Source organism: Gymnoscopelus microlampas, assembly GCF_963454915.1.
Source record: "Gymnoscopelus microlampas genome assembly, chromosome: 11".
Lineage (NCBI taxonomy): Eukaryota > Metazoa > Chordata > Actinopteri > Myctophiformes > Myctophidae > Gymnoscopelus > Gymnoscopelus microlampas.
This window is the reverse complement of record NC_139948.1, coordinates 38,091,477-38,117,348: the sequence shown is the minus strand read 5'-3', so window position 1 is coordinate 38,117,348 and position 25,872 is coordinate 38,091,477. Positions and strand designations below refer to the sequence as shown.

General features: G+C 42.0%; 2 protein-coding genes across 2 annotated transcripts; both read right to left on the bottom strand.

The window, feature by feature from the left end:
* Positions 1 to 211: 211 nt before the first annotated feature.
* On the bottom strand, positions 212 to 12,646 carry LOC311054736 (medium-chain acyl-CoA ligase ACSF2, mitochondrial-like; the record flags this gene model as incomplete). Its single annotated transcript, XM_084070741.1, has 17 exons — positions 212 to 262; positions 374 to 442; positions 2,026 to 2,136; positions 2,747 to 2,888; positions 4,049 to 4,200; positions 4,440 to 4,547; positions 4,875 to 4,951; positions 5,065 to 5,156; positions 5,345 to 5,496; positions 5,599 to 5,694; positions 6,223 to 6,385; positions 7,152 to 7,270; positions 7,522 to 7,575; positions 8,324 to 8,452; positions 9,329 to 9,524; positions 10,534 to 10,696; positions 12,583 to 12,646. The coding sequence occupies 17 exons, from the start codon at positions 12,644 to 12,646 to the stop codon at positions 212 to 214; spliced, it is 1,938 nt and encodes a 645-aa protein (XP_083926867.1).
* Positions 12,647 to 16,175: 3,529 nt separating this feature from the next.
* slc16a5b (solute carrier family 16 member 5b) lies at positions 16,176 to 21,432 on the bottom strand. Its single transcript, XM_084071646.1, has 6 exons — positions 21,395 to 21,432; positions 21,145 to 21,262; positions 19,700 to 20,174; positions 18,593 to 18,733; positions 17,359 to 18,204; positions 16,176 to 16,482 (listed from the first exon to the last, which is right to left on the bottom strand). Exons 3-6 carry the CDS (start codon positions 20,136 to 20,138, stop codon positions 16,223 to 16,225), a joined length of 1,686 nt encoding a protein of 561 aa, XP_083927772.1. The 5' UTR covers positions 20,139 to 20,174; positions 21,145 to 21,262; positions 21,395 to 21,432; the 3' UTR covers positions 16,176 to 16,222.
* Between the last annotated feature and the right edge of the window lie 4,440 nt (positions 21,433 to 25,872).

The following is a 25,872-nucleotide window of genomic DNA, read 5'->3' as shown; positions in this document are numbered from 1 at the left end:
CTTGAGTAAATGTACATCCACCACTGAATAATAGTAGCCTAGATTAAGATTCAAAGAATAATGCAGGATTCAATGTCTTGCTGTCAATGGAGTCAGCACATTCATGAAATTGAACTGTATTTCACTTGCAGTTCAGTTCTCCTTCTGGAGACACATAGCACTGCACACACATACAGTACACACACAGGCAAAACCTACCAGGGTGTACACATTACAGCCCCAGTTGCTTCTCAATGGCTTCACGTAGTTTGTTCTTCTGGATCTATAAGAAACAGTAAAAGAAACCCTCGAGTTTAGCAGGTTTGTTCATTTGCAATGGTTTAGGTCTACCTAAGATACCCTTTAGTGTGACAACACTGAAAGTGTCATATACCTTTCCAGAGACGGTAAGAGGATAGCCATCTACAAACACTACGTGACGTGGGATCTTGAAGTGAGAAATCTGGGGGGGAAAAAAACATTTCAGTAGGTTCACACTTAACGACGCTTTCTATGCTGTATTTCACACAGCAACTGTGAGCAAAATGTCTGTAGCGTGAACATTCACAAAATGCAATAAATAGGACATGTTGTATGAGGTATGAGTGACACCAGTGTTAATTTTGACAGCAAAGTTTGATTTCATTTAGTCAGTCTTTTGAATAAAGTTTCATTTAGTTTTAGTCATATTTTATTGATCTGAAAAGTTTGTTTTAGTCTAGTTTTAGTCGACTAAATATATGATTTTAGTCGACTAAATGCACATGGCGGGCTTTGATGGCGTCATAATGGTAGATTTTACACTTGGTTGCATGCTGGAAATAGCCGATCTAGCTGAGCTTGTAGATCTGCTATTTTCAGAGCGCACCCAAACAAAAAATGACTTGTCTTTTAGTTCTCCTGGATCTCTTCTCCACTAGTCCCTCCCTAACATTTTAGTCTACTTTTTATTTGTTGATGAAATTGTCAATATATTTAGTCTTTATAGTTGTAGACATCATAGCTTAATTTTTATTTCGTTTTTGTCAGTGCAAAAAGGTAGTCAACAAAAGATTTTCGTCAGAGATTTAGTCGACAAAATTAACACTGTATGAGTGACACCCTCATAAATAAGCCAGTTGTTGTGCCCCAGCCAGAGCTCCGGTGTCCCAAGCAGATCAAATCTGCTGGGGAGCTGACAGGCTGTGTGAGGACAAGTACAGACACTTGATGCTCATCTCTGGCATCTCGTTTGTAAAGGATTTATACATTTTAGATAAGAAATAGATAAGATAAGAGATAAGAAAGCCATGTAGTTTCTCAGTCATGAGTAATTTCACACCTACAACTGCTAGTTCAAAACTTTGTTATCAATATTTGCAACTTCTTTACAGTAGGCTTTCTGTGGTGTTGAGTGTATATCAGTATATGCCAACACCACGCTTACTTCAGAGCATAGCTCGCTTCCGATTGGCTCGATGCACTTTCTTGAAGCGTCAAATTGAAATTTTCTCAACTTTATGGCTTTATGCTTTAACTGGCTTCATGCTTTCCCCACCTGCCACAGTGGGGAACACGGCGGTCGCTCGCCTCCATAGACTTTGCATTGAACCTCGTCGCATTCTCAGCAACTCCACTGCTGGTGTAAATGAAGTGAGCATGTAGCAATGGTACTACCCAGTGGCGTGTTCTAGGTTTTTTCCAAGGGCATACTATAATTATTCCCACACGCACATGCGTGCGTAGTCGCCGAATGAAATAACCATTCTATTGTTAAGTAGTTAATGCAGGAATTACTTAAAAACTCCAACGGTCACCTCAAGACAATAGTCATTTGTCACAGATTAGCCTTCACCTCAGATATCACATTATCACATGAAAAAGGCTATTTGAACTGAAGTCTACATTCTTGCTGCCACCAGCTCCTCCTCCTGCGTATCAGATACACTTTCTCAGACGGTTTTTGGATGGCTAAGCTTGGCTAAGAAATGTTTCTGCTGGTCACACTACGTATATAGCGTAGCACGGTAGAACACACCAGTGGTGCTACCTGTCTCCTCCTCATACCTGGCCCTTGCAGAAAGCTTGTATCTCTTCTTCATTGGAGGCTTGGCCCGCCTTTAACTTGATGCAAGCACACACCTGCTCTCCCAGCCTCTCATCTTTCAGCCCAATCACCTAGGAGTACACAGGCAGAGAAACAGCCAAGAATGTATTTCTTTAGAGAGATTAACAGCCGTTCATGCGGATGTCATATCTTCGTTGCTCAGGAAATATTTAAAGCAGCAGCATTAAAGGCGGATAATGTAGGAAACCAAATGAATGTTTCAGTGGCAGTGCAATTGGATAAAGGTAGTGGAAATTCAGTTGTCCTCAGTTGGCTTTGGTAAAAGATACTATCCATCCAGGACTGCCCTCTAAACGCATGCCTAAATGTTACTACTAATAGTGCCTAATGTTAAGTCTGGCAGCATGTCTGTTATGAGAAAATAATCGAATCAAATAATGTTCTTATAACTGACCCTGCTCAAATTGCATTATCACGCTTATAGCGTGGCTGATTACGTAATTACCTTTCAGTGACAACTGACATAGTATGAGTAAAATTGATGAATTAATGTCCACAGCCCAAATCTACCACCAACTTTGATGGTCCATAGGAAATACATCCATACATATTTTAGGCAGTGTACTACAATTAAAGACGTTTTGACAATATTTTGAATTAGGTATGGAGAGCCTTCACCACACAGACTCTTTGATGCCCTCTAGTGGTTATCAGTCTCACCTGTGCCTCTTGTACTTTGGGATGAGTGTGTAGAAATTGCTCTATTTCAGCAGGATAAATGTTCTCTCCCCCTCTGATGATCATGTCCTTTATGCGTCCTTCGATCCGGCAGTATCCCAAACCGTTCAAACTGGCAATATCACTGTGTACAGACAGAGGCACAGAACTCACAGTCAACCTTCATGTGGCCCCTGTTTCCCCTCTCTCTCTTGCATAATAATATTCAGTACACTGCAAAATCCTGAGTGTTAATTTAAAAACACAATTAAAAACAATTTAAAAAAGTGCGTAATGTCATACATTTTTTTTTAAATGTTCTGGCAAAATACACTTTTAGGTTAGATACCAATTATTTCTTCCAATCAGGAGAGAGACCATGCTACTGATCATGACACTGACTGACATGATACTGACCATGATACTGACCATACAATTTACAATTTATAATTTAGGCATTTAGCAGACGCTCACGCTCTTAATTCAGAGCGACTTACAGTAAGCAAGGACAACACAAGATAATGCATCAAATGCATAGAAATAGTAATCTAATTAAAAAGTAATACATAAGTAAACCAAGAATCTAATAATAAACTAATACAAAAGTAAACCAAGAACCTATCATCAGCCTCTACATTGAAACTATACACAATATAGGATGCCAGGTCAACAATGACCTGGAATCTGTCTACATAACATGCCATCTAAGTTACATTTTAGCCTTTGCATAAGCCTGTAAGGTCGCCAAGGCTAGGGCAAGTTCTACGACCATGACACTGACCTGATACTGACCAATATCACTGTGTACAGACAGAGGCACAGAACTCACAGTCAACCTTCATGGGGGCCCCGTTTCCCCTCTCTCTCTTGCATAATAATATTCAGTACACTGCAAAATCCTGAGTGTTAATTTAAAAACACAATTCAAAACAAATTTTAAAAAGTGTGTAATGTCATACACTTTTTTTTAAATGTTGGTCATCACTGAGAACTGAAAAATAGAATAGGATTGTAAAATGAATGAATGCATGGACAAGAGCAAATATACACTAGATGTGTGTATGCATTTATACAGTATGTAAAGGGTTTATATGATTCCATATGTGTTGAACTTGAAATAGTCTCAACATACATTGTATTTTATGATGACAAAGCTGTCTGTGTACCCAAAAAAAAAGAGTGTAACTCGTTAAATTAACGCTCAGGAGTTTACGGTGTAACGTTTACAGTGTACAGACTATTTAGTTATCCATATCATCTGCCTGCTCACTGTTTTAATCTTTAGACATCAGTAAAGTGTCTTACCCTGTCCTGTACCAGCGGTCTCTGGAGAGGACCTCCCTGGTTTTCTCTGGCTCGTCCCAGTACTCCAGCATCACACAATAGCCCCTGATCATCAGCTCTCCATGGACCCCCAGTGGGACTATGTCCCCTGTGGAAGGGTCCACAACCTTGGCCTGTTGACACACACACACACACACACACACACACACACACACACACACACACACACACACACACACACACACACACACACACACACACACACACACACACACACACACACACACACACACACACACACACACACACACACACACACACAGAGCACAGTGTTGAGGTCACGTCTTTTTACAGTTCTCAGATTGTAGTGGAAGTTTGTGTGACAAAACGTGTGAAGTGAAATCACATCTACCTCAGTGTGGTTCATGATGCATCCAATAGTATTGACCTTCAGATCCTCATTGTCAAAAGGGAATCCCAGGAATGTCACCGGGCTGTTCTCTGTGGTTCCATATCCTATCTGATATACAACACATTACCGTATGTATCAGTGGTGTACGGGGTGGGTCCCCAGGGGATATATATTCTGTCCTGTTGTGCTCCTTATTTCCCCTCTACACACCAAATATCTTCGTAGAAAATAGCCGATCTACAAGCCCACAACGACTACGCGACGTGTTGTGATCTGTAGATCTGCTATTTTCGCAGAATGTTCGCCTTTTGTGACATGCCCAGAAGTGGGACACTAGGGCTTAAATGGTTAATATACTATCATACACAATGTGAGTATCATGTTACTAGCAGATGGTGAGGAGTGGAAACGGCAAGGGACAGAGGAGTTACTCACCATCATCTCTTCCACATCCATGTCGGTTCTCAGTTTCTTGACAACCTCAGGAGGACAGGTGGAACCCGCCACGATTCCTATTGCCCAACATCACATACGCCACAATTAGTAATCACAAATTTGGAATTTTGGAAAATATTGATTAAGCTTTCACTAAAACAACACGTTGATCTTATCTCAGGTCTCTTACCAGCTTGGGCTGATGACAGGTCAAACTTGTGGAAATCCGGCTGGCCCAGCATATCGATAAACATAGTGGGGGTGCCATAGAGAATATTACACCTGTAGGAGACATAGACATAGTGTATTAGTAGTGTATTAGAATTCATGCTGTATTATTTACTTAGGTTTAACCACTCAAGCCCTATTTCAGAAATAGCTGAAAACGTTTGGCTAGAATGTTATGCCCAAAATAGTGCCGGCAGGATGAAAGTGGTTAAAGATATTTGTCGTGTTAGAGCATGTTGTACTTTTCATTCTGAATGGCCTCTAGGTTGGCACGCCCGTCATAGCCAGCAGAAGGAAAGACCAGCGTGATGCCATGCAATGCCATGCACATTCCTCCCAGCACCGAGCCAAAGCAGTGATACATGGGCACCGGAACACACACTCGCACCTGAGGCTGATGGGAAGAATACCATTGGAGACTTTAATAAGCTATGTATCCTCTTCAAGAATAATTGAACTAAATTATTTTTTGGTGAGCAACAGCGTATGCACTTACCCTCCATCCATAACCCATCCGGAGACCCAGTAAATAGGCGTTATTGACGATATTGTGGTGTGAAAGGGTAGCTCCCTTTGGATTTCCTGTGGTGCCCTAAAACAAGTGATGGAGAAAGAATATTACGTTTTTTTTCCCACATTAACCCTGGTGTCACTGTTTTGTGCAAATCTTCCAAAATATAGAAGATCATAATTTGTAAGTGGTTAAGAAGTAAAAGGGAGGCATGCGTTAATCCGACAGACCTTTTCTCCGACTATGTGGCATCCGCGTGCGGTTAGGGTTAGGGTGCGGGTTTGGTTCGGGTTTACTGTTTAATGTCGGAGCCACCCGAAGTAAAATACCAAAGTTCAACAACTTCATCAAGGTTGTAATTGCGTATTTTTTGGCTAGCCTCAATAAACGGCTAAATGGATCAAAGCACATAGAGTTGGCATACCCAGAGAAGCACTCCCTGATAATCTAATATTTATTTTTCTGAGCTTTCAGAATGTTTGATGAGCTCTTCCTCATCATGCATTCTGAAGCAAAGTTACATTACATTACAAAGTTACAAGACAATACAATGTCAGCATAAATAATACAACGTGTTGTGCACCACTGAGATGGGATACGGAAGCTTACCGAGGTGAACTGAATGTTAATGGGGTCATCACAGGATAGCTTGCTCTGCAGGTCCATCAGTTCTCTGTGGTGGTGACTCTCTGCGGCTTGCATTACGTCTTCCACATGGAGCATCCCTGGTTGTCTGCTGTCTGTCACAATCACCATGCGTAAGTCTGGTAGCCTGGCAAAAAAAAGAGGAGAAGAACTGAAAAAAAGGATCGATCAAGCCATCAGTCATTGTGCAAGCCAAGGTTTAACTAATTAATTCCCACAATCTGTGGTGGAAGATTATTTTTTGACTTAAAGGTGGTAAGTGATAATTAGTGACAGGGGTCTCCCCCTCTCCAGCTTTTTAGTATACCGAAAATACACTTTTAGGTTAGATACCAATTATTTCTTCCAATCAGGAGAGAGACCATGATGATACTGACCATGCTACTGACCATACAATTTACAATTTATAATTTAGGCATTTAGCAGAAGCTCTTAATCCAGAGCGACTTACAGTAAGCAAGGACAACACAAGATAATGCATCAAATGCATAGCAATAGTAATCTAATAATAAACTAATACAAAAGTAAACCAAGAACCTATCATCAGCCTCTACATTGAAACTATACACAATATAGGATGCCAGGTCAACAATGACCTGGAATCTGTCTACATAACATGCCATCTAAGTTACATTTTAGCCTTTGCATAAGCCTGTAAGGTCGTCAAGGCTAGGGCAAGTTCTACGACCATGACACTGACCTACTGACCACAATACTGACATGATACTGACATGATTATGACATGATACTGACCATGATGCAGTATCATGTCACAGGGCTGTACTTAAGATTAGGTACTTGAGTAAATGTACTTTAATTTCCACCACTGCCCACAATATGATATGATTTTTTTTTTTAGATTAATGTTAGATTTGTAAATGTTTTCTGTGTACCTGGAGCTTGTGAACATTCCTGAGACAGCTGTGTCTATCTCTGGACAGATCTCCCTCAGCATCGCACAAAACTTCTGTGTTTTAAACTCGGTAGGGCAGACCACTGCTTTGCACTGGACCTGTGCACATCAAATCAAGTTCCATTAATCCACTTGAAAGCTAGCATCCCTATTCTGAGGGGAATATTGGACAAAAATAGCCGATCCACAAGCTCACAACGCAATGTGTTGTGAGCTTGTAGATGAGTTTTTTTTGGCCAAAGATATTTAGTGTAGTCAAAGGTAAACAGTGGCATGTGCTTGTGTCACGTGACCGAGATAACCCTTACCCCGTATTCTCTGACACACTAGCCTCACATTATACTACACACCTTTCTCAGGGCAATTTCCAGTTCCTTCAGCTGATAGGCTGGGTTCACGGACACCTGCAGGGACAACAAGCATTGCAAGACTACGGTAAAAGATAACGTGTGACCAATTTGGCTTCAAACGATGATGGCTAAAGATCAACAAACCAAAAATGTGTTTACTTATTACACCTACTGCAGTGGTTCCCAAACCTTTTGCGCCCAAGTTCTACAAGCTCACAATGTGAAATTAAAACCTTCTGCCTATAATGGCATGCCCAAAATAGGGACACCAGGTTGAAAATGATTAAAATATAATTTTGGGGCGGTATAGAAGTTGCATCTGTATTGGGAAAGGAGTAGTACTGATATATTAAATTAAAAAATAATTCCTAAATGTTTGTACATTATAAATATACAATAATAATGTGTGGTTGTCACAAAATCCCAAGGCACACCTGGACTTGTCTCATGGCACACCATTTGGGAAGCACTGCTTGATTAAAAGATCATGTGTGACCAATGGCTTCAAGTGACAATGGCAAAGCTTGTAGATCTGCTATTTTCAAATTATTTCATACATTTTGAAAACATGAAATGGAAGTTTTCTGCATAATCAGTACTTTTACTTTTGGTACTTTAAGTACATTTTGATGGCAATACTTTTGCACTTTTACTCAAGTACATTCTGAATACCAGACTTGTTCTTGTAACAGAGTATTTCTGCATCGTAGTATTGATACGTTTAATTAAGTAAAAAATAAATAATACTTTTTCCACCACTGCATATGACTTCTACTGTATATGCCAAACCTCCCGAACTGACCATTATGATGCCAGCCTTGGCCGTGGCAAACTGGAAAAGAATCCATTCATAGGTGTTGGGGCCCCATACTCCCAGTCTGTCTCCTCTCTTCAGACCTAGAGCCAGCAGACCTGCTGCTACTCTGTCAACCTGTAACAGTACAAATATCATAACAAATTACACATTCTAGATCATTTATAAGATGCATCATATCACTGGATCATATCATCATATCACTGGAAGAATAGATGCAACCTCAATTTATCTTTTTCAGTATAATACCTAACTGACACTCACATGGCTGTAGGTGCTAAAGTCCACAGAGGCCACTAGTTTACATCATTATGTATGCCATACAGATACAGTACCATACATTGTATAGTATATGTTTGCATAACCATAATGCACATTGTATTTACAATACATTCCAATGGTTACACCCGATGGTTACACCCAGCTGATCCTCTCATTCCTGAATGCACTTATTGTAAGTCGCTTTTTATAAAAGTGTCTGCTAAATGACTGTAAAGTAATGTAATGTTAAGCAAAACAGGCAACATCATAGAAGTTAAAACATGTGTACGTACAATAATAACAAAAGATATAAGGCACACAATAAATAATGCAACAGACACAATAACATCATTGATGAAATAAAAACTAGTCTCTAAGAGTGATTTAAAAGATCAAAGAGATTTTGCTAAATATTCTCAGGTACTGTAGGTGTATTTAAGATCATCTCTGCAAAACTCTTTCTATAAGAATGGGGAATCTAGGAATCTCCAGACCACTATATTGTAAATATGTACATTCAAATGGCACCCCTGCCAAGATCATAGAAACTCTTTGTTGCGTATCGTATTTAGACTTATACTCCTAAATTACTTGATTCTATTTATGTTGAAGTTGGGTTCACACGTCTTGAATGTGGGCTCTGCAATCCTTTAATTGCCTTAAATGTGGTAGAGCTTAACAGTGTGTAAAAGAATAGAATTTGAATTTGCAACTGAGCCATGAGACACACACATCTTGCTGAAACTGGGCAAACGTTTTCCGAATGCCATCCTGCAGGAAAACCATGGCCTCACGGTCCGGCCAGCGCTCCGCGGTGGTCTGTAGGCTCTGGCCCACGGTCAGTGGAAGCAAGGAGACGGACGAGGTGCCGTGTACATAGCTGGTCGTTAGTGAAGGGATGTGAGGAGGACTGTCCACATGGAGGGATCTGAGGTGGGCAAAGAAATGGAAAGAAATTGCACATAGGAGAAAGAAGAATTAAGAAGGAACAAGGAAGGGTTTACTGGTTACTGGTTTAGCGTAACATGGAAGGACTTCACAGATTTCTCTCAACCTGAAAATACGCCAGGTTTGGGCCTCAAAGGCCCAATCCTGGCGTGTTACAATTTACTTTGTAAGACTCATTAAATTGGTTCTTTTTTTCCTAGAAAAATGTTTCATAGAAAAATGTTTCTTAGAAAGCTTCTGTAAGGATTTGGGGCGGGGCGTATGTACTAGGTAATTAATCATTTACTGAAGACAAACCATAATGATTGACTAATCTGACTTGCTCCACGTGTGTGACAGGACTACCACATTTTGGCTCATTCATACTTTCGTCAAAAGCTCTACAGTAATTTTCTGGGCATTAAATAATTTGGAAATAATTATTTTTCCACTTTAGCCTTATAATACAACCCCCTACATTTCACTACGACATAGAACATGTGAAGGCGTTCAAACATGAAACATGACATAATCACCATGCACAGGCTTAAGGTCAGTCCACACCAATGCAACTCCTTGCAACAAAACTGTTTTAAGGCCAGTCCACACCAATGCAACTCCTTGCAACAAACCCGTTTTAAGGCCAGTCCACACCAATCCTCCTCGCAACTGCCATTTGGGATAATGGTTGCAAGTAGTTGCAAGGAGTTGCGTTGTGAATCATTGGTGTGGACTGGCCTTTAGCCCTTGTACCATGTCCAAAACAAACAGAAACATCTATTAATTAATTGCCTGTAATAACTATTTTTAAGAGAAAAAGTGCAAGATGGTATATGAGCAAGCAACAAGACATGCTCAACAACACAGGCGTATTGACACATCTCAGGGACTTCCTAATTAATGATTAACACAGCATGCACCGACATACTGTATGGACACCAACCAAACTGAAAACCATCATCTTTCATCCAATTCTGCCAATGTTTCTTTTGAAAGGCAAACTTACCGACACCACTGGAGCCATATATTGCAAGGTTTCCATGTCCTGCTCAGGGTGATGTTCTTCACAGAACTGAGACTGTGAGAAGGCCTGCAGGACCTTAGCAGAGAGACAGAGATCCGTGCTGACATTGATCTGCGCTTCAGTGTCCAAGAGCAACAGCTGGTTGGAACCTGCACACCCTTTAAGTGCCCTAGTGAACACTCATGAGTAATCTTTAACTGAGTCAGACCCTGGTTGGTTGAAAAATGTGCCAATCAGGTATTTCTGCACCTTGGTGGCAAAGTTGTCTGGGCTAAGGCATCATGGATAAACTGTAGCCACAACTTTCATGGGAAAGAAAGAGTGGGCCAGGGAGCAAGGATATCTTATATCAGCAGTTACAGAACTGTCCCTTCTGAGCAAATACATCATACTTTATGCAATTATCCAAAGTGATACAACACAATAATCATAATCTAATACACTATCGATTATAAATGATCTATCAGGGTCTGTGATATAAGCCCAAACAGTACTGGACCTAGAAAGCGTTTGTAATTTATTTTATTTTATTTAACAACATGGCATAGTATGAATTATTTTTTGATTGTATAGTAAGACTTTAATTTTTTTATTTGACAACATAGTATAGTATTTTTAATTTGACATGGTGCTTACTATGGTGCTTACCTGTTTTTTTTTATGGTGCTTAGCTTACTATGGTGCTTACCTGTTATCTATGGTGCTTACTATTGTGCTATGATGCTTTATATGGTGCTTACCTGTCTTCTATGGTGGTTACTGTGATGCTTACCTGTCTATGGTGCTTACTATGGTGCTTACCTGTTATCTAATGGTCCTTAACTGTTTTCTATGGTGCTTGCCTGCTTTATATGGTGCTTACTAAGGTGCTCTGTCTGTGTGCATCTGGTATGCAGTGACAATCCTGAGCATCTATACTTTGGTAGCAGGTTCCTGAATCACAAAAATGTAACGTGCTATCCTTTAACTAGTATATGTCCACTACAGTTTTCAGATAGCGTCCATACTCACTCAAAAACATGTTGAAATGTCTAACACACTCTCTTTTCCTCCAGGCTAGGAGGAGTTAGGAGGACCAGGCAGCCACAGCCCACCTTGTACTTATTAATGTCAACTGGTTATGGTAGAAATACTGACTGAAAACCCAGCTTAACCCAGCTTGTCTCCCTTCCTCCTTTTTTTTAGTTCCACCCCTCTCAGAACCTGGTAGGTTGACTAGAATTGATTGACACCTGGCTCCCCCAATGATATTGCTTCCATGAAGCTCCATGTTTACCACTTGAACTACGCTCTCCTGCTCCTGCTCAAAAAAGCCCTGTCATGTTCACCCTTGGCCTTGGCTCACTCTGTCCTTCGGTCCTGGTATGCTCACCCAGTTTCTCGGCCCTGGCATGCTGCCATGCTCACCCTATCCCTTGGACCTGGCATGTTCAATTTGTTCTTGGGCCCAGCAGTGGTGGAAAAAGTACTCAAATGTTTTACTTAAGTAAAAGTATCAATACTGCAATGTAGAAGTACTCTGTTACAAGTAAAAGTCAGGAATTCAAAATCTACTTGAGTAAAAGTACAAAAGTATTGGTATCAAAATGTACTTAAAGTACCAAAAGTAAAAGTACTAAAATATTTGAAAATAGCAGATCTACAAGCTCACAACGCGTTGCATCGCGACGCGTTGTGAGCTTGTAGATCGGCTATTTTCAAATAGCCTAGGTATAAAATACCTAAAAAATTAAAGTGGTTAATTTATGTTTTATATTGTAATAATTTATATTTGCAAAGTAACTAGTAACTAAAGTTTTCAAATAATTGCAGTGGAGTAAAAGTTCAATATTTTGCTCTGAGATGTAGTGGAGTAAAAGTAAACGTATAGACAATTGGAAATACTCCAGTAAAGTAAAAGTACCTCAAAATTGTACTTAAGTACAGTGCTTGAGTAAATGTACTTAGTTACTTTACACCACTGCCTACCAGACATGCTCACTCTGCCCCTCTGCTCTGACATGCTCACTCTGTCCCTCTGCTCTGACATGCTCACTCTGTCCCTCCTTGGTTTCCCAGTCACACGTCCTCTGCCTGTTCCTACGCCTGGCAGTGGCCATGGTTAGCCACCTCTCCTCCTTCAAGTTCCACCTGTTGCTGCACAATGTCGGGTAGGCTATTGTACATGTTGAAGCTATACTGTAACCCCTGTAGCAAACATTTCTGTAATTTTTGCATATTTGCCAGCATAGGCCTCTAGATTATTACGTTGGCCCTTAACTTCCCCTTACCGTACATGCAGACTATCTTGTCTGCAGCCAGGTACTGTGGGGAGAAACTGAGAAAGCACGAATATGGTCATGGATAACAACGACGGCGGGCGTGGAGCCGGTCTCTGACTACCTTGCAGAGAGAGACGACATTGAGGAGAACGAGGAGGTTGAGCAGAGCGATTGGGAGGACTTGTTTGGAATTTTTGAAATAAATCCCCTTGATTGGGAAATTGGCCATTCAGATTTCTCACCTGGACCTTTTTGGCTGGCCTTTATTGGTGGATTTTTCCTGTGCTACACAATGAACAGACAATAAAGAATCTTTAATTTGTAAAAAAAAAAAAATAATAATAATTACAAATTCTCCATGCACCCCTGCTCTTTTCCATTTTACACATGTACTACAGAGAGGACAGATGGGGATGGGTGGGGCCTAGTTTGATTGAAACCTTTATTTATTCTCGAAAAGAGCATTGAGGTTTACCCTCATTTGCAATGCTGACGAGATTACATACATACACAAAAATCAAAAAAACATGTATAAACACAGAAACAACAAAATAAACCATAACAGAACATTTGTAAGTTAAAAACAATTACATGTTGAGGTAGGGAGATTTAAGAGCAGGTGATTAAATTGTCCATAGGATATTGGGGCATTAATTTTTAGTGTGAGTTGTAGAGTGTTCCATGAAATTATCTTAATTTGGTGGTGAGTTCAGCAATGTGATGTTTGAATGATAGTTTTTCATCGAAACAAATACCCAGATATTTATATTCTGTAACTCTGTCAATAGAGGATCCACTAAAAGTATCTATATGTAAACAGTTATAATCTATGTTTTTAGCTCTTGAAAATAGCATAAGTTTAGTTTTGCTTGAGTTCAGGACTACTTTAAGTGCGATGAGTGCATCTTGCAGGGAGTTAAAAGCTTGCTGGAGTTTTTCCATTGCCATTGGGTGCGGCCTTAAGTGCGATGAGTGCATCTTGCAGGGAGTTAAAAGCTTGTTGGAGTTTTTCCATTGCCATTGGGTGGGGCCTAGTAAGATATACGATTGGGCCAGCCCAGTGTCAGTATAGAAAATGAACCAATGATGATTAACCAAATATTCAATCGCATGGCGGAAAAACTATAAATAAGTTGAGGGCATTAGAAATTTGGATTTTGAATAAAACTGAAGTATGTCTGATATAGTCTATATCAGTAGCCTAGTTCTCAAAGTGGGACCCGGGACTCCCAGGGGTCCTTGAGGGGGTTCCAGGGGGTCCCAAGTAAAATGTGTTAATATAACATCAATATCAGTTTTACCACTTTAACCTTAACCTTAACACTTAACCTGCCTGAATTATTTCAGTTGTCTGCCAGAGATTTTTCATTGAAATTAAAAAAGTACTCAGGAGCCGAGATACAGAATTTTTAAGTTTTAAGTTAACAAGGAAGTGGATAGGAGTCTAGATCTTCGAAAAATCATATCTCCTTGGTCTTTGGGTCAAATTTAAAAACTTTTTTTTTTCTTTTCTTTTTTTTCTAAAAACACATTTATGCGTTATTGGCAGGCAAGTGATGGATTCAATAGAACGCATATATGCGTTATTGGCAGAAAATTAGTTAATACACGGCTCGCAGTGTGACACGTTGTGAGCTTGAAGATCTGCTATTTATTTATTTTTTTCAAAAGATATTTCAGATGGGGGTCTGCAGCCAAATACATTAATTTGGGGATCCATTACATGAAAAGGTTTGAGAAAAAAGTGTTGTATGGCCTGGGTGTCTTGAGGTATGGTGATGATATACTTTATTAGAGGTGCACTTCTCGTCACAATACCATTGCTCAAAAATATATCATTATATGTCTGGGGCAGTTTCTTTGAAACAATACTATATTTAAACTGTATATACATTGTAGTTATATAGTCTGTATTAATTATCTCAAACATTACACAAGCATGCATGAGCCTCACTTGGTTAAGTTGATCGAGCTTGTTAATACAAGTTAAGTTTAATAATGTTTTAGATTGTGGTTAAACCAAATAACCAAGTCATACTGTACATAACTGAAACGACTGCCTGTTGGGCCACAAGGTGGCAGTAGAAATAAGGAAAAGTAAATAAACGATGGACCTCTTCATTAATTTCAAAGAAACTATTTAATGTTCCATGGACCAAATACGCCCTCCTATATAAAATATTGAACATATCCAGCATTAATACAAAAAAATCATTAATAGGCCTACATAAGGCTACATTGGCACATTTGGAATCATATGTAGGCCTACTGTAGTGTCTTAAAGCTGCAATCCGGACCGTATGAATAAAATGTTATTTTAACCAATACAGTAGTAGGCTATGTATGATAGAGTACAATACAATCTGACTAGCACATCTGCATTCCATTGAGGAATTTGGACCCTGGTGTCGGGTAGGGCACATACTAGTTGACAAGTAATACTGTCTGAAGCTCATAAGTGCAATATCTCCCCTGGCCAAGCAGAGATTGTGTCTCGAAAGAGTGGTAGGAGTTTGGTGGTTCAAATCCCAGGTACACTAAGGAGTCAGGACATGCAACTTATGGATTGCAGATTTAAACTCACAGGAGTGAATTCATCAACACCAAATGTATTCATTGCACGTCATGTCACAGTTTGATTTATGCATATTTACATACGCCTGAGAATAATATAAATACTATCTAACGCTACATCATCATCAACCATTTAAAAACTAAATTTGAAAGATAATCTCAATAAACCTTAATAAATTGATGAATAAGGTTCCATATTCTTGTCTAATAATAATATATAGTAACTTTGATACAGTCGGGAGAGGCACCAAGGTTTCAGTGCCAAACAAGTGAGACACAGCCATTCATTTGTTCTTCTTTTGTTGTGCAATATTCAACAATCAGAGTATTGGGAAGCGTAATGCTTAAAGCAGCACTATGTAACTTTTTAACAACTATATAGCATAGTATGTCCCACAAAATCATAAAGTTACATGTTTAAGCAATAGCAATCATCCTTCCATAAATGTATACAGTCAGGCGGGTCCCTGCTAGGGGCTTGACTATATTACTATGTATAGGGGAGACACTGAGTTTCATCCCCGCATTTGCCAAGGCACCAAGGCAGATCTGCCAGTCAAAGAGAAGACTGGCCAATCACAGTGCGTCCTCGCCAGACATGCTTGCAGACTCTCGGGTAAAGAAGTCAAAAACGTTGGCTGCCATGTTATTTGTGTCCAAAGTGGCCACTGATACCCCAAACTACATAGTGCTGCTTTAATATTTTACAAAAAAAATGGTTGTGAGCTTGTAGATTGGCTATTTCTTTTCAAGCTCTCTACCAGAAAATGGAATGTTACTACATTGTTTTAACATAGATATCAGTGGATGACATTTAAATAGTGCTATATGAACTTTAAATCACACATTAGTGACATGATCTGTGTCTGCTGCTTGTCCTTCACGTAAGGGCACATTGCTGTACTCGCAATCGGGGGCCAGGATCACGGAAGGCTTCTGATAAATATCTGATGGCTTCACCTTCTTTGTCTTCTCCTCCTGGTCTCTTTTGCTGTCCAAGATGTAGAAGGACCCCATTAGAAAGATTCCGGCGAGGACGCCAGAAATGCTGCAGGCGTAGAAAATGTAGGAATACTGGCCTGTGCTGTCCACTAAGATCCCTGTAAAGAAACAAACAAAATACAAAGTTAAAAAAAAATCCTTAGTGTTCATTTAAGTGTACAGACCAAAACCCATAACTTCGAATGGACTTGTACCTCCAAAAAGTGTACAGTTGGAACCAAATAGACCTGTCCATGCAAGGGACCCGTCCATGGTTAAGTGTTTTGCTCTGGGACACCTTGACACATTGCCGGGCTCGAACCTGGAACATTCTGCTTCCCAGGCTGGCTCTCTACCCATTCAGCTATGGCCACCCCTCAATTTAGCTGCATAACGGATGGATGTTAGATCGCATGAGAGAAGGACATTCTGTTCTAGCACCGCAGCACATCCAATCCTAACAGCTGGCATGACATTTGAGTTGCCATGGTGCCAGGAACCCAAGCCAACCCATGTTACAGTTGGGTGATCGGCATGCTGTTCCCTCTGAGGTTCTCAGGAACTGCAAGTACTTGGCTAGACCTATGGGTGACCCTTCCTCCCAACGACCCAATCCCACACATGCCCGCCTAGCATGACTCATAATAGATAGGAGGGCAGGACTACCTGACCGCTCGCCTCTCATTGAAAATGAATTACTAGGCATGTCAGTCGCTTGCTGTGTGAAAAGCCCTTTAATCCTATAACAGTATTTACACATGCTTGCAGCTTAAGATAAACTTTCAGGACACTTTTTTAGATTAGTTATGGTTAAGGTAAGGGTAAAGCGATATGGAATGTATGTAGTCAATGTAAGTCCATGTAAAAGTTTGTTAGCAAGAATGTGTGTGTGCACGCGTGCGTGCGTGCGTGCGTGCGTGCGTGCGTGCGTGCGTGCGTGTGTGTGTGTGTGTGTGTGTGCATGCAAGTGTGTATGTGTATGTGTGTGCATGTACCTGCTAGGGGTGGCCCAATAAGCAGTGTTACGCTCTCCATCATGCTCATGAGCCCCAGGGCCGAGTGGAAGCGGCTCATCTCCACCGTCTCCATCATGCACGTGAAGAGCAGTGTGCCGATGACACTCATGGACAAGCCGAAGATCACCATGTACAGCAGGAGCACCTCGAACGACGGCGATGCCGCACAGATGCAGTTACTCAGACCGTTCACGAGAACGGCGGCGGCAAACACGTACACGAAGCGGCCGGTGCCTCTGAAGCGCGGCATGCTGAACAGCATCGCGGCCACGGGCCGCACGCTGATGCTGACCAGGCCTAGGATGGACATGAGCAGAGCGGCGCGGCTCTGTGTCATGTTATTTTCCATGGCGTAAGGCACGACGTAGACCAGAGGCACTATGAAGCCCAACATCATCCACGTCACCCCTAAGGCATAGGCACGGTACCGGGCGTTGACAACCAGGAGGTCAAAGGCCATATGTCTGCGCAAGAAGGTCAGGAAGCCAAAGAGAGCAGTCCTTATGCGGTGCCTCAGTCCCTCTCTCGCACGCTGCTCACAGCGGTTGATTGGTGTACTAGCAGAGCCCAGGCGGTGCTTTATGGACGGTCCGACTGGCCTCATCACCGCGCCACACACACAGCAGTTTAACAGCATGCCACCCAGCACAAGGAAGCTGCCTCGCCAGCCGAACTGACCGTCCAGGAAGTTGGCGAGCAGCGGCAGCGTGATCAGGCCCAGAGCGGTGCCGGTGGACGACATCGCATTGGCAAAGGCCCGACGGCGCACAAAGTAGTGACCCATGATCGTGACCGACGCCTGGAAGGTAAAGCAGAATCCTAATCCTGAGGAAGAGAAGACAGGGGTTGATGGCTTCAGCATGCATGACAGACAGGAAAATGCTTGTGTGCGTGCGAGAGTCCTAGACCACCGATTCCCAAAGACCGATATTTTGTCAAAACTTTCGAATCAATTTGAAAAACGTACATTTGATCAAAGTTTCTATTTGAGAGCATTTAACTCATAAGCAAAGCATTTAACCACAAATATTGTCATGTATAATGACATGCCAAAAATAGGAACGCAAGGTTGAAAGCGGTTAAAAATCGTGACACATCGGCTGCATAATTACTGATAATGAAAAATGTCTCGGTCTGGCTCTAGTGTGTGTGTGTGTGTGTGTGTGTGTGTGTGTGTGTGTGTGTGTGTGTGTGTGTGTGTGTGTGAGATGACCTGTGATGACCGCGGTGATGTACAGTTCACTGATGGTCCGGGCCAAGGATGCGACTGCCATGCCCAATCCACTCAGGCACCCACCCACCATCACTGTTACCCGGCAACCCCAGCGCTCCACTAACATGCTGCACAATGGACCTGGAGAGGAAAAAAAAGTTTCAAGCGGACTATTCACAAAAATACAGAATCACTAGCCGCATTTTACCCACTGATAACCGGAACAATGTACTTATTAGCACAACACAAGCTCATCTGCATTAGCACATTAGCACTGAACACTGACACACATTATAATAGAGAATAATTATATGTAAAAAAGAAACACAATTAATTTCCATTTTCTATACAGATGTCTCAGAAACACAAAACGCTTTCTACTCGTGCCAAATATGGAGAACATGTGAATAGACATTTCCTAGCTTTCCAAACCAGACAGCGGACAAATGGATTACATATCAGACTAATTGAATAAAAATGCCCATAATGTATGTATGCCATTTGTACGACCAAACAATGTAATGACTACATTGTTTGATCATGTGTTCAGGGATAAGCAAGATGTCTGGTTTTTTTTTTGTGTCTTGTTTTTGGAGCCATCTGCCAAAATCAGCTTTGACCATATGAAAACACAAATGATTTATAAACCAAAGTAAGACCATTTTCCTACTAAAAACATGATGACAATTTCTATGATTCCTGAAATATTCCCCTAGGCCTAGCCCCCGACCCCCCAACACAGAGAGAAGGACAGAGGGAAAGATAAGCAAACTTCCCTGCAAAAGAACAGTTGGTTCCTGAACTCAGGCTCAGAAATAACAACCATCGCTGCTTGTCTCAACATGAGCCTACTCTCCCAGCAGGACGTAGCGACAATGTGTTTTTTCCACAATGTTTGGCTCTCCACGACATGCTTTGCGCTTTTGTGTGCGTGTGTGCGCGTGTATGTGTGTGTGTGTGTGTGCTCTTGATTGACAATCTACCCAACCAATAATGGTCTGGTTGCATTGCGCAGGATACGGTCTGTAGAAACCAATGGCCTCTCTTTGTCCATTCTTTTTTACAGTCTATGGTCATGTCAGAGGATCAGCACCAAGTCCTCCTTACCCCCGGCATGCTGCACAGCAACCATGATGGCCGGCACCCATGATGTCTTGGTGTTGCTGGTGTTGAACTCCCTCTGCAGCTCTGTGTAGAAAATGCCAATGCATGACGGGAAGGCCAGTGTCATAGCCATAACTAAGATGGTGGCCACCAGTACCATCCAACCCCAGCCTCCATCGGGGGCCACTGGTTGGCTGTGAGCGGCGGGCGGGTGGGAGGATGCCGCCGGCTCCTGCTTCTCAAACTCCACCTGGTTTTGATCCTCTGAATCGCTGTTCTGCACCCTGGATTCTTCTGGGGTATATTCTGTTTCCTCTGGAACCTGTTGGGTGACCTCGCTACTGCTGCCAGTGCCGCTACACAGTAGGGTGCTCTCCCCGTGGCTGTGGCGGTGCCTTGTCGGTGGGGCTTGACCCTGGTCATCCACCTGACCTTCAGTCATCCTGGCTGTTTTGTTGATTTAGTCCTGCTTCATCTGCTGAGGATCAGAGAGCAGAAGTGAGTCATAAGCAGATGACAGATGTCCATGTTCTGTCTGTCTAAACAAGCAAGATATTACAATCCCACGTCTATTGGCAGTATATCATTTGGACATGGCAATCAGTCATACACAGCGATGTCAGTCTGAAATGCAGATAGCCTAAAGCCCTAAACCACACACATGCATGCCGATCTTTTTTAATTTGTATTATTATACAGAAAAGGAACGACACAATGTTTTTTTTTCAGAAAGATCAACCATGTCACAAATGAAAGAAAACATCACTATCAATTAAAAATGTTAAAATTAGAAGGACTTTTAGAGGACTTCTAGAATAGGCCTGCGCAAACTGACAACTGCAAAGCAACAGGTGAAAGGGGAAAAATCTACAGAGGTAGGCCTATTTCATCCATTCATCCATTAACGTTATGTTCAATTTATCTCATTTTACTATAGGCTACACATAAAAAAAGCCCTTCTCTCTTGCTAGATTAAATCTAATTTCCTACCTAGGCTACTTGCAAAGCAGCGTCATGATCATTTGCCCCACTATTACCTAATAATCCACCCATACAAGCAAGGACATTCCGTCTACCTTCGTATCTTCACGCTGTAGCCTACAGCCTACAGAAAGGGCATTGTCTTGTCTTGCATCAGCCAGCCGACTCAAACACACTGTCCCATCACATTCTGAATATTTGGGCGGATTCTAAATCTCTCTCTTGTTCTCTTGCTCTAAACTTTTAGTTAGAGCAAGACACACACACACACACACACACACACACACACACACACACACACACACACACACACACACACACACACACACACACACACACACACACACATACACACACACACACACACACACACACACACACACACACACACACACACACACACACACACATCGGCATCTGGACAATAATTCCCTAGTTATCTACATTGTTCTATAGTTTAGACTTACCATTTCATTTGCACTTGTCCTCCTGTCCAGCCATCTCATCCCCTTTTATAGGACATTTCATCCACCCCGTGCGCCTCTGTCTCCAAGGGAACGGGCGCCCACCTGCACGCTATGGTGCCTGACCGCAATAAAGAGAGGACAATTAACAGGAAATATCGGGAATTCGCCCTCAAATCCATGGTTATAAGTAGGATAACATGCTATAATATTATAAAATTGTCTTTCCTGTTGCGCGTATAGCCTTTCCTACCTGTCCCTTTCTTCATCAGCGCTTTGTAATGATTTGAGCATCTAGCCTTTGGGGAATCATCATCATATTTCTTTGACAGGAACCCTCTTGCCTGTCCTGTCCATATGTATTATTCTATGGTCCTGTCCCTTCTGGCTCTGAGCCGCTGTCCGGACCTCATGGTCCACAGTGTGTGAAACGAGCTCAGCGCGCGGATAACTCTTTTATCGTGGGGCTTAGTGCGCCTCGTGACGAAAGGGTCGCACTCGCGCTTATTATCCTTTCACATCACGTGAATCGGTGTGTGTGTGTGTGTGTGTGTGTGTGTGTGTGTGTGTGTGTGTGTGTGTGTGTGTGTGTGTGTGTGTGTGTGTGGCAAGTGGCTGCTTCATGGTTGAATGAAACATTTTGTTTTAATTACGGATTGTAATTGATTTGTTGTTGTTTTTCTTCATGGGGTTTTATTTCACCGCACCCGGTGCCTGGCACCATTGATTTACAATTACTGACAAACACCTGCCAGCTGGCTCGATTCACATTAGCCAACATTAACCACACATTATTGGTTCATTGATTCGCCTAGATGTTTATTTTAATTAGGTTAGACGACAAATATCTAAATAAATCGCCTTTGGAAACATATTCATTTGAAGCCTATGATAGCCTGATCCTTTTGTGAGGTAGCCTACATAGCTCGCTGGTTTTCTCTCTGTTTTCAATGGTCCTTTACTGAACCAAAGATAGGCCTACATTTAATCTAGTAGGACCATCACTTGTCATGATGACCTTTATCTGCTTGACAGAGTACAGTAGGCTACACGCATGTGCATCTATGTAAGCATATTAGCATAATGATATTCGTGATATGATGACCATCAACTACTTTATCAGATAGACTGACGTCTGTGCCCTATGGTACAAGATGCCTGTTCTATTCCTAATCCATTCTGTTCTTGTCCTTGTTCCATATCTTCTGGTCACGTCATGTGTCCACGGTCCTGTCCAATACTGTGTTTATGTGTTTCCCTGTGTGTGTATTACACTTCAGAGCTTGTTGTGTGATAGGCTACTGCCTGTGTCATCTTGTTCTCAAACATCACTCACCAGTGGTGCGTCACCACCCTTAGTTAGATGGAGACTTTTAGGGGACCACATGGTTGGTCAACCAAAATCACATCACTGATATGACCTTTTTGGCTGAAACTGAAAATAATATAGGCTAGTAGTAGGCTACAACCTGATCTCATGTTGGAATAATAAATGAAGATGATTAAAGTTGTGGATTCGGATCCCAAGCATATAAATCAGTGGTTCACAAAGTGGTCAAGGGACCTCTTGACCTTCACTCTCCTCTGTTATGACAGTATATATTGCATACTTCTGTATTAATCTAACTAATAATGCGTATCAATTTGGGGTTCCGTGCTCTTCCTCAGACCTTACAGTAAGGTCAGAGGAAGAGCCTCCCGGCTTGAAACGTTACCAATGAAAGAAAATACCCACGATGGGAGCAGCATTCTGGTGTGCGGACTTTGTTGTTTTTTCATGTTGAATTTTGTGATCCAGCACCCAGCCCAGCAGGACAGGATGTGCGTGCCTTTTGTCACTTTATGACACCTTTTTCATTGAATTAAAGTGGCATCACACAAAAATAATATCCTCATTGATGACGTGATGATAGAGGGAAAACATTGTAACTGTAACCCATCATTTTAGATAGGCTTAGGCTATATTTGGTGGTCAAGAAATATGATGTAGGCCTATATGTGTGGTGTCTACCTTTTTTTCCCTCCATGTTTAAGGTCCACTTATTTATTGACCAGAGCATGTCACAAGCATACAGTAAGAGGAGTTGAGTTGGGAGAGATAGAGCTAGCAAGCATCAATGCACCTTCTCTCTCTGGCTATCTGTCTGTCCATCTGTCCATCTCTCTCTCTCTTCTATGTCAATCTCTGTCTGTCTGTCTGTCTGTCTGTCTGTCTGTCTGTCTGTCTGTCTGTCTGTCTGTCTGCCTGCCTGCCTGCCTGCCTGCCTGCCTGCCTGCCTGTCTGTCTGTCTGTCTGTCTGTCTGTCTGTCTGTCTGTCTGTCTCTCTCTCTCTCTCTCTCTCTCTCTCTCTCTCTCTCTCTCTCTCTCTCTCTCTCAAAAGCTGACACTTGTGGGAGACGTCACATGCATCATGTGCTCATATTAACATTGTTGTAACCAAATTCATCAATCACAGTGATTGTATGAGGTTATAATCTATCTATACATTCACTAAATCTCTATCTGTGTGTCTGTGTCTGTGTGTAGCCTATGTCTGTCCTGGGCATAACTCGGGCTGAATGACCTCAAACTTGTGCGTGTGTGCTGGCGATGACTACGGAGTGTGCAGTGCCGACTCTGCCGAGTGGGAATCTGGTCAGACCGACGGTTATCGAGAACCTAAAAAATCACACCTGTGTGAAGGTAGCGGCGCCTTTGATACATTTTGTCATCAATAAGTGTTTATAATGTGTTTATAGCCACGTGTCACGTGAAGCTTGACCAATCACAAGCCAGGTATAGAGGGCTACCGCTCTATACCTAAAGGTGCAGAGCGGCTAGCGCCGCTAAAAAGTGAATATCTGTAGCCTACTTGGGAGAGGTACCGACTTCCCTGATTGGCCAACCCAACCCATTGGCTTCACGGATTGGCTGAGCTTTGCGTCATGTTTGTGTCGCAGCGCCAATATTAGTGGTGGCGTACACAACAGAACTCCATTCACCAATGTCCATGGACGTTGTCATCAACATGGCATCATTAATTTCTGACAACACCAGGCATCCCCACATTCTCCATAATTGATCGATCGGTTAGTGGGTACCGCCTGCACTGGGTACTCTACTCTGGGAACGCATACACGGGTACTCTGACAACAAGTACAATAAGTATAACGGGTAATGCATAGATGGGTGGAACATGCATTCCCAACTTGCATCGTTCCCGACTGGCATCATTCCCGAATAGGCTAGTGCCTGTTTACAACTGAGGTAATGGGTACCGCACTGCACTGTGTAATCTGACAAAGGGCTTTTTGTCAACGGGTACCTGCTGTACCCACTGGGTGGGGCATGCATTCCCAATTTGCATCGTTCCCATTTACATCGTTACGGTCTTGCGTGGTCCCCAAGTAGGCCGGTACCCTTCTAATACATATAACATAATGACATTAATGATCACTCCAGCTTACTCCCCATTCCAATTATTCCAATTCCAATTATTCCAATTATAACAAAAAGTATGTTATCATTTATTGTCTCCGCCAGGCCGAAGGCATGGTGGAGGGTATGTTCTCACTTTGTCCGTCCGTGTGTGTGTGTGTGTGTGTCCGTCCGTCTGTGAACACCTAACATTGGTCAAGCTTCACGTGACATCACAATATGTAATATAAATAGGTAAGACAGAATTAATCAGGAACAGTTTTACCACCTCGCCTGGCGGAGACCTGTGCTCCGAGGAGCACATTTTCTAGTCTGATAATGATTTTCTTTTATAAATATATCCGCCAGCAGCGGGTTCCAAGCAATTATTGATTTCTTTGCTGGTTTGCTAAAACCGTCCCTGAACACAACTGGGGACAGGGGTGGAACATGGCTATGGCTATGCTTTCTGCTTTTGTTTGCAACTACATGACCAGGTCAGGTCCACGTACCACGTAAACTCACTTGGCCAGAGGTTTTGAAGATGCGGAAAAAACTAAAACCATAAAGAATCGAGCATCGTGATAGTTCTGGCAGGCACGGAAGTCAAGCTGGTTCCCTCACTCCTTCACCCTCCAATCTCATTCGCTCACATTCTACTGTAACACATTCACCCTCAATTCTAATGGTTCAGTCTAGGCTGTCTTTTTAAGCAGAAAGCCACACACTCTCATGCTATGGATTATTGTGGATTGTATCATGTTTAATATATGTCAATTAAAACAATATTCCCCATGAAGGGTTCAATTGTGTCATGTCCACTTAATTACTGTATCTATTTGCTCTGCATCAGGGGGGTGTGTGATCTCAGAGTCTGTGTCATGCTTGAGCAGAATAATCTGTAGTATCAAAGTAGCCTATAGCAGAGCCACACTGGCAAATGCAGTGAAATAGCATTGCAATGAATGGTTTATCTTGACAAAAGTGTCAAACTGAAAGGAGATCGATGTGGAGCGGCTAACCGATTTGATGGGTGGTCCAAAAATGGCAGGCACAGCACAGGATAGTGCTACATGCCATCCACCTAGCCAAGAAACACACAAGAGTTTCTGACGTCCTTTTGTTGCTCTTGTATTAAGCAAAATGAAGCAAGGCTCAGCTTCCGCACTAACGCACAAAGGCCATCCTGTACAGGCAAAGAGAGATCTGTGCCAATCAATACAATCTGACAAAAGCTGTGGAAAGCGTTGTGCCAGAGCCTTACAGCTCTATAGCCATGCCCTGATGGACTGTGATATGATCAGCAGTGCACATATTTTCAAAATAGGAAAAAC

Coding starts and splice junctions, on each gene's coding strand:
- slc16a5b (XM_084071646.1), bottom strand. CDS start 20,138: ATGACTGAAGGTCAGGTGGATGACCAGGGTCAAGCCCCACCGACAAGG. Junction 18,205..18,592: donor CATCACCGCGGTCATCACAG/GTCATCTCACAC, acceptor TCTCTTCCTCAG/GATTAGGATTCTGCTTTACC. Junction 16,483..17,358: donor TATTGGGCCACCCCTAGCAG/GTACATGCACAC, acceptor GTTTCTTTACAG/GGATCTTAGTGGACAGCACA.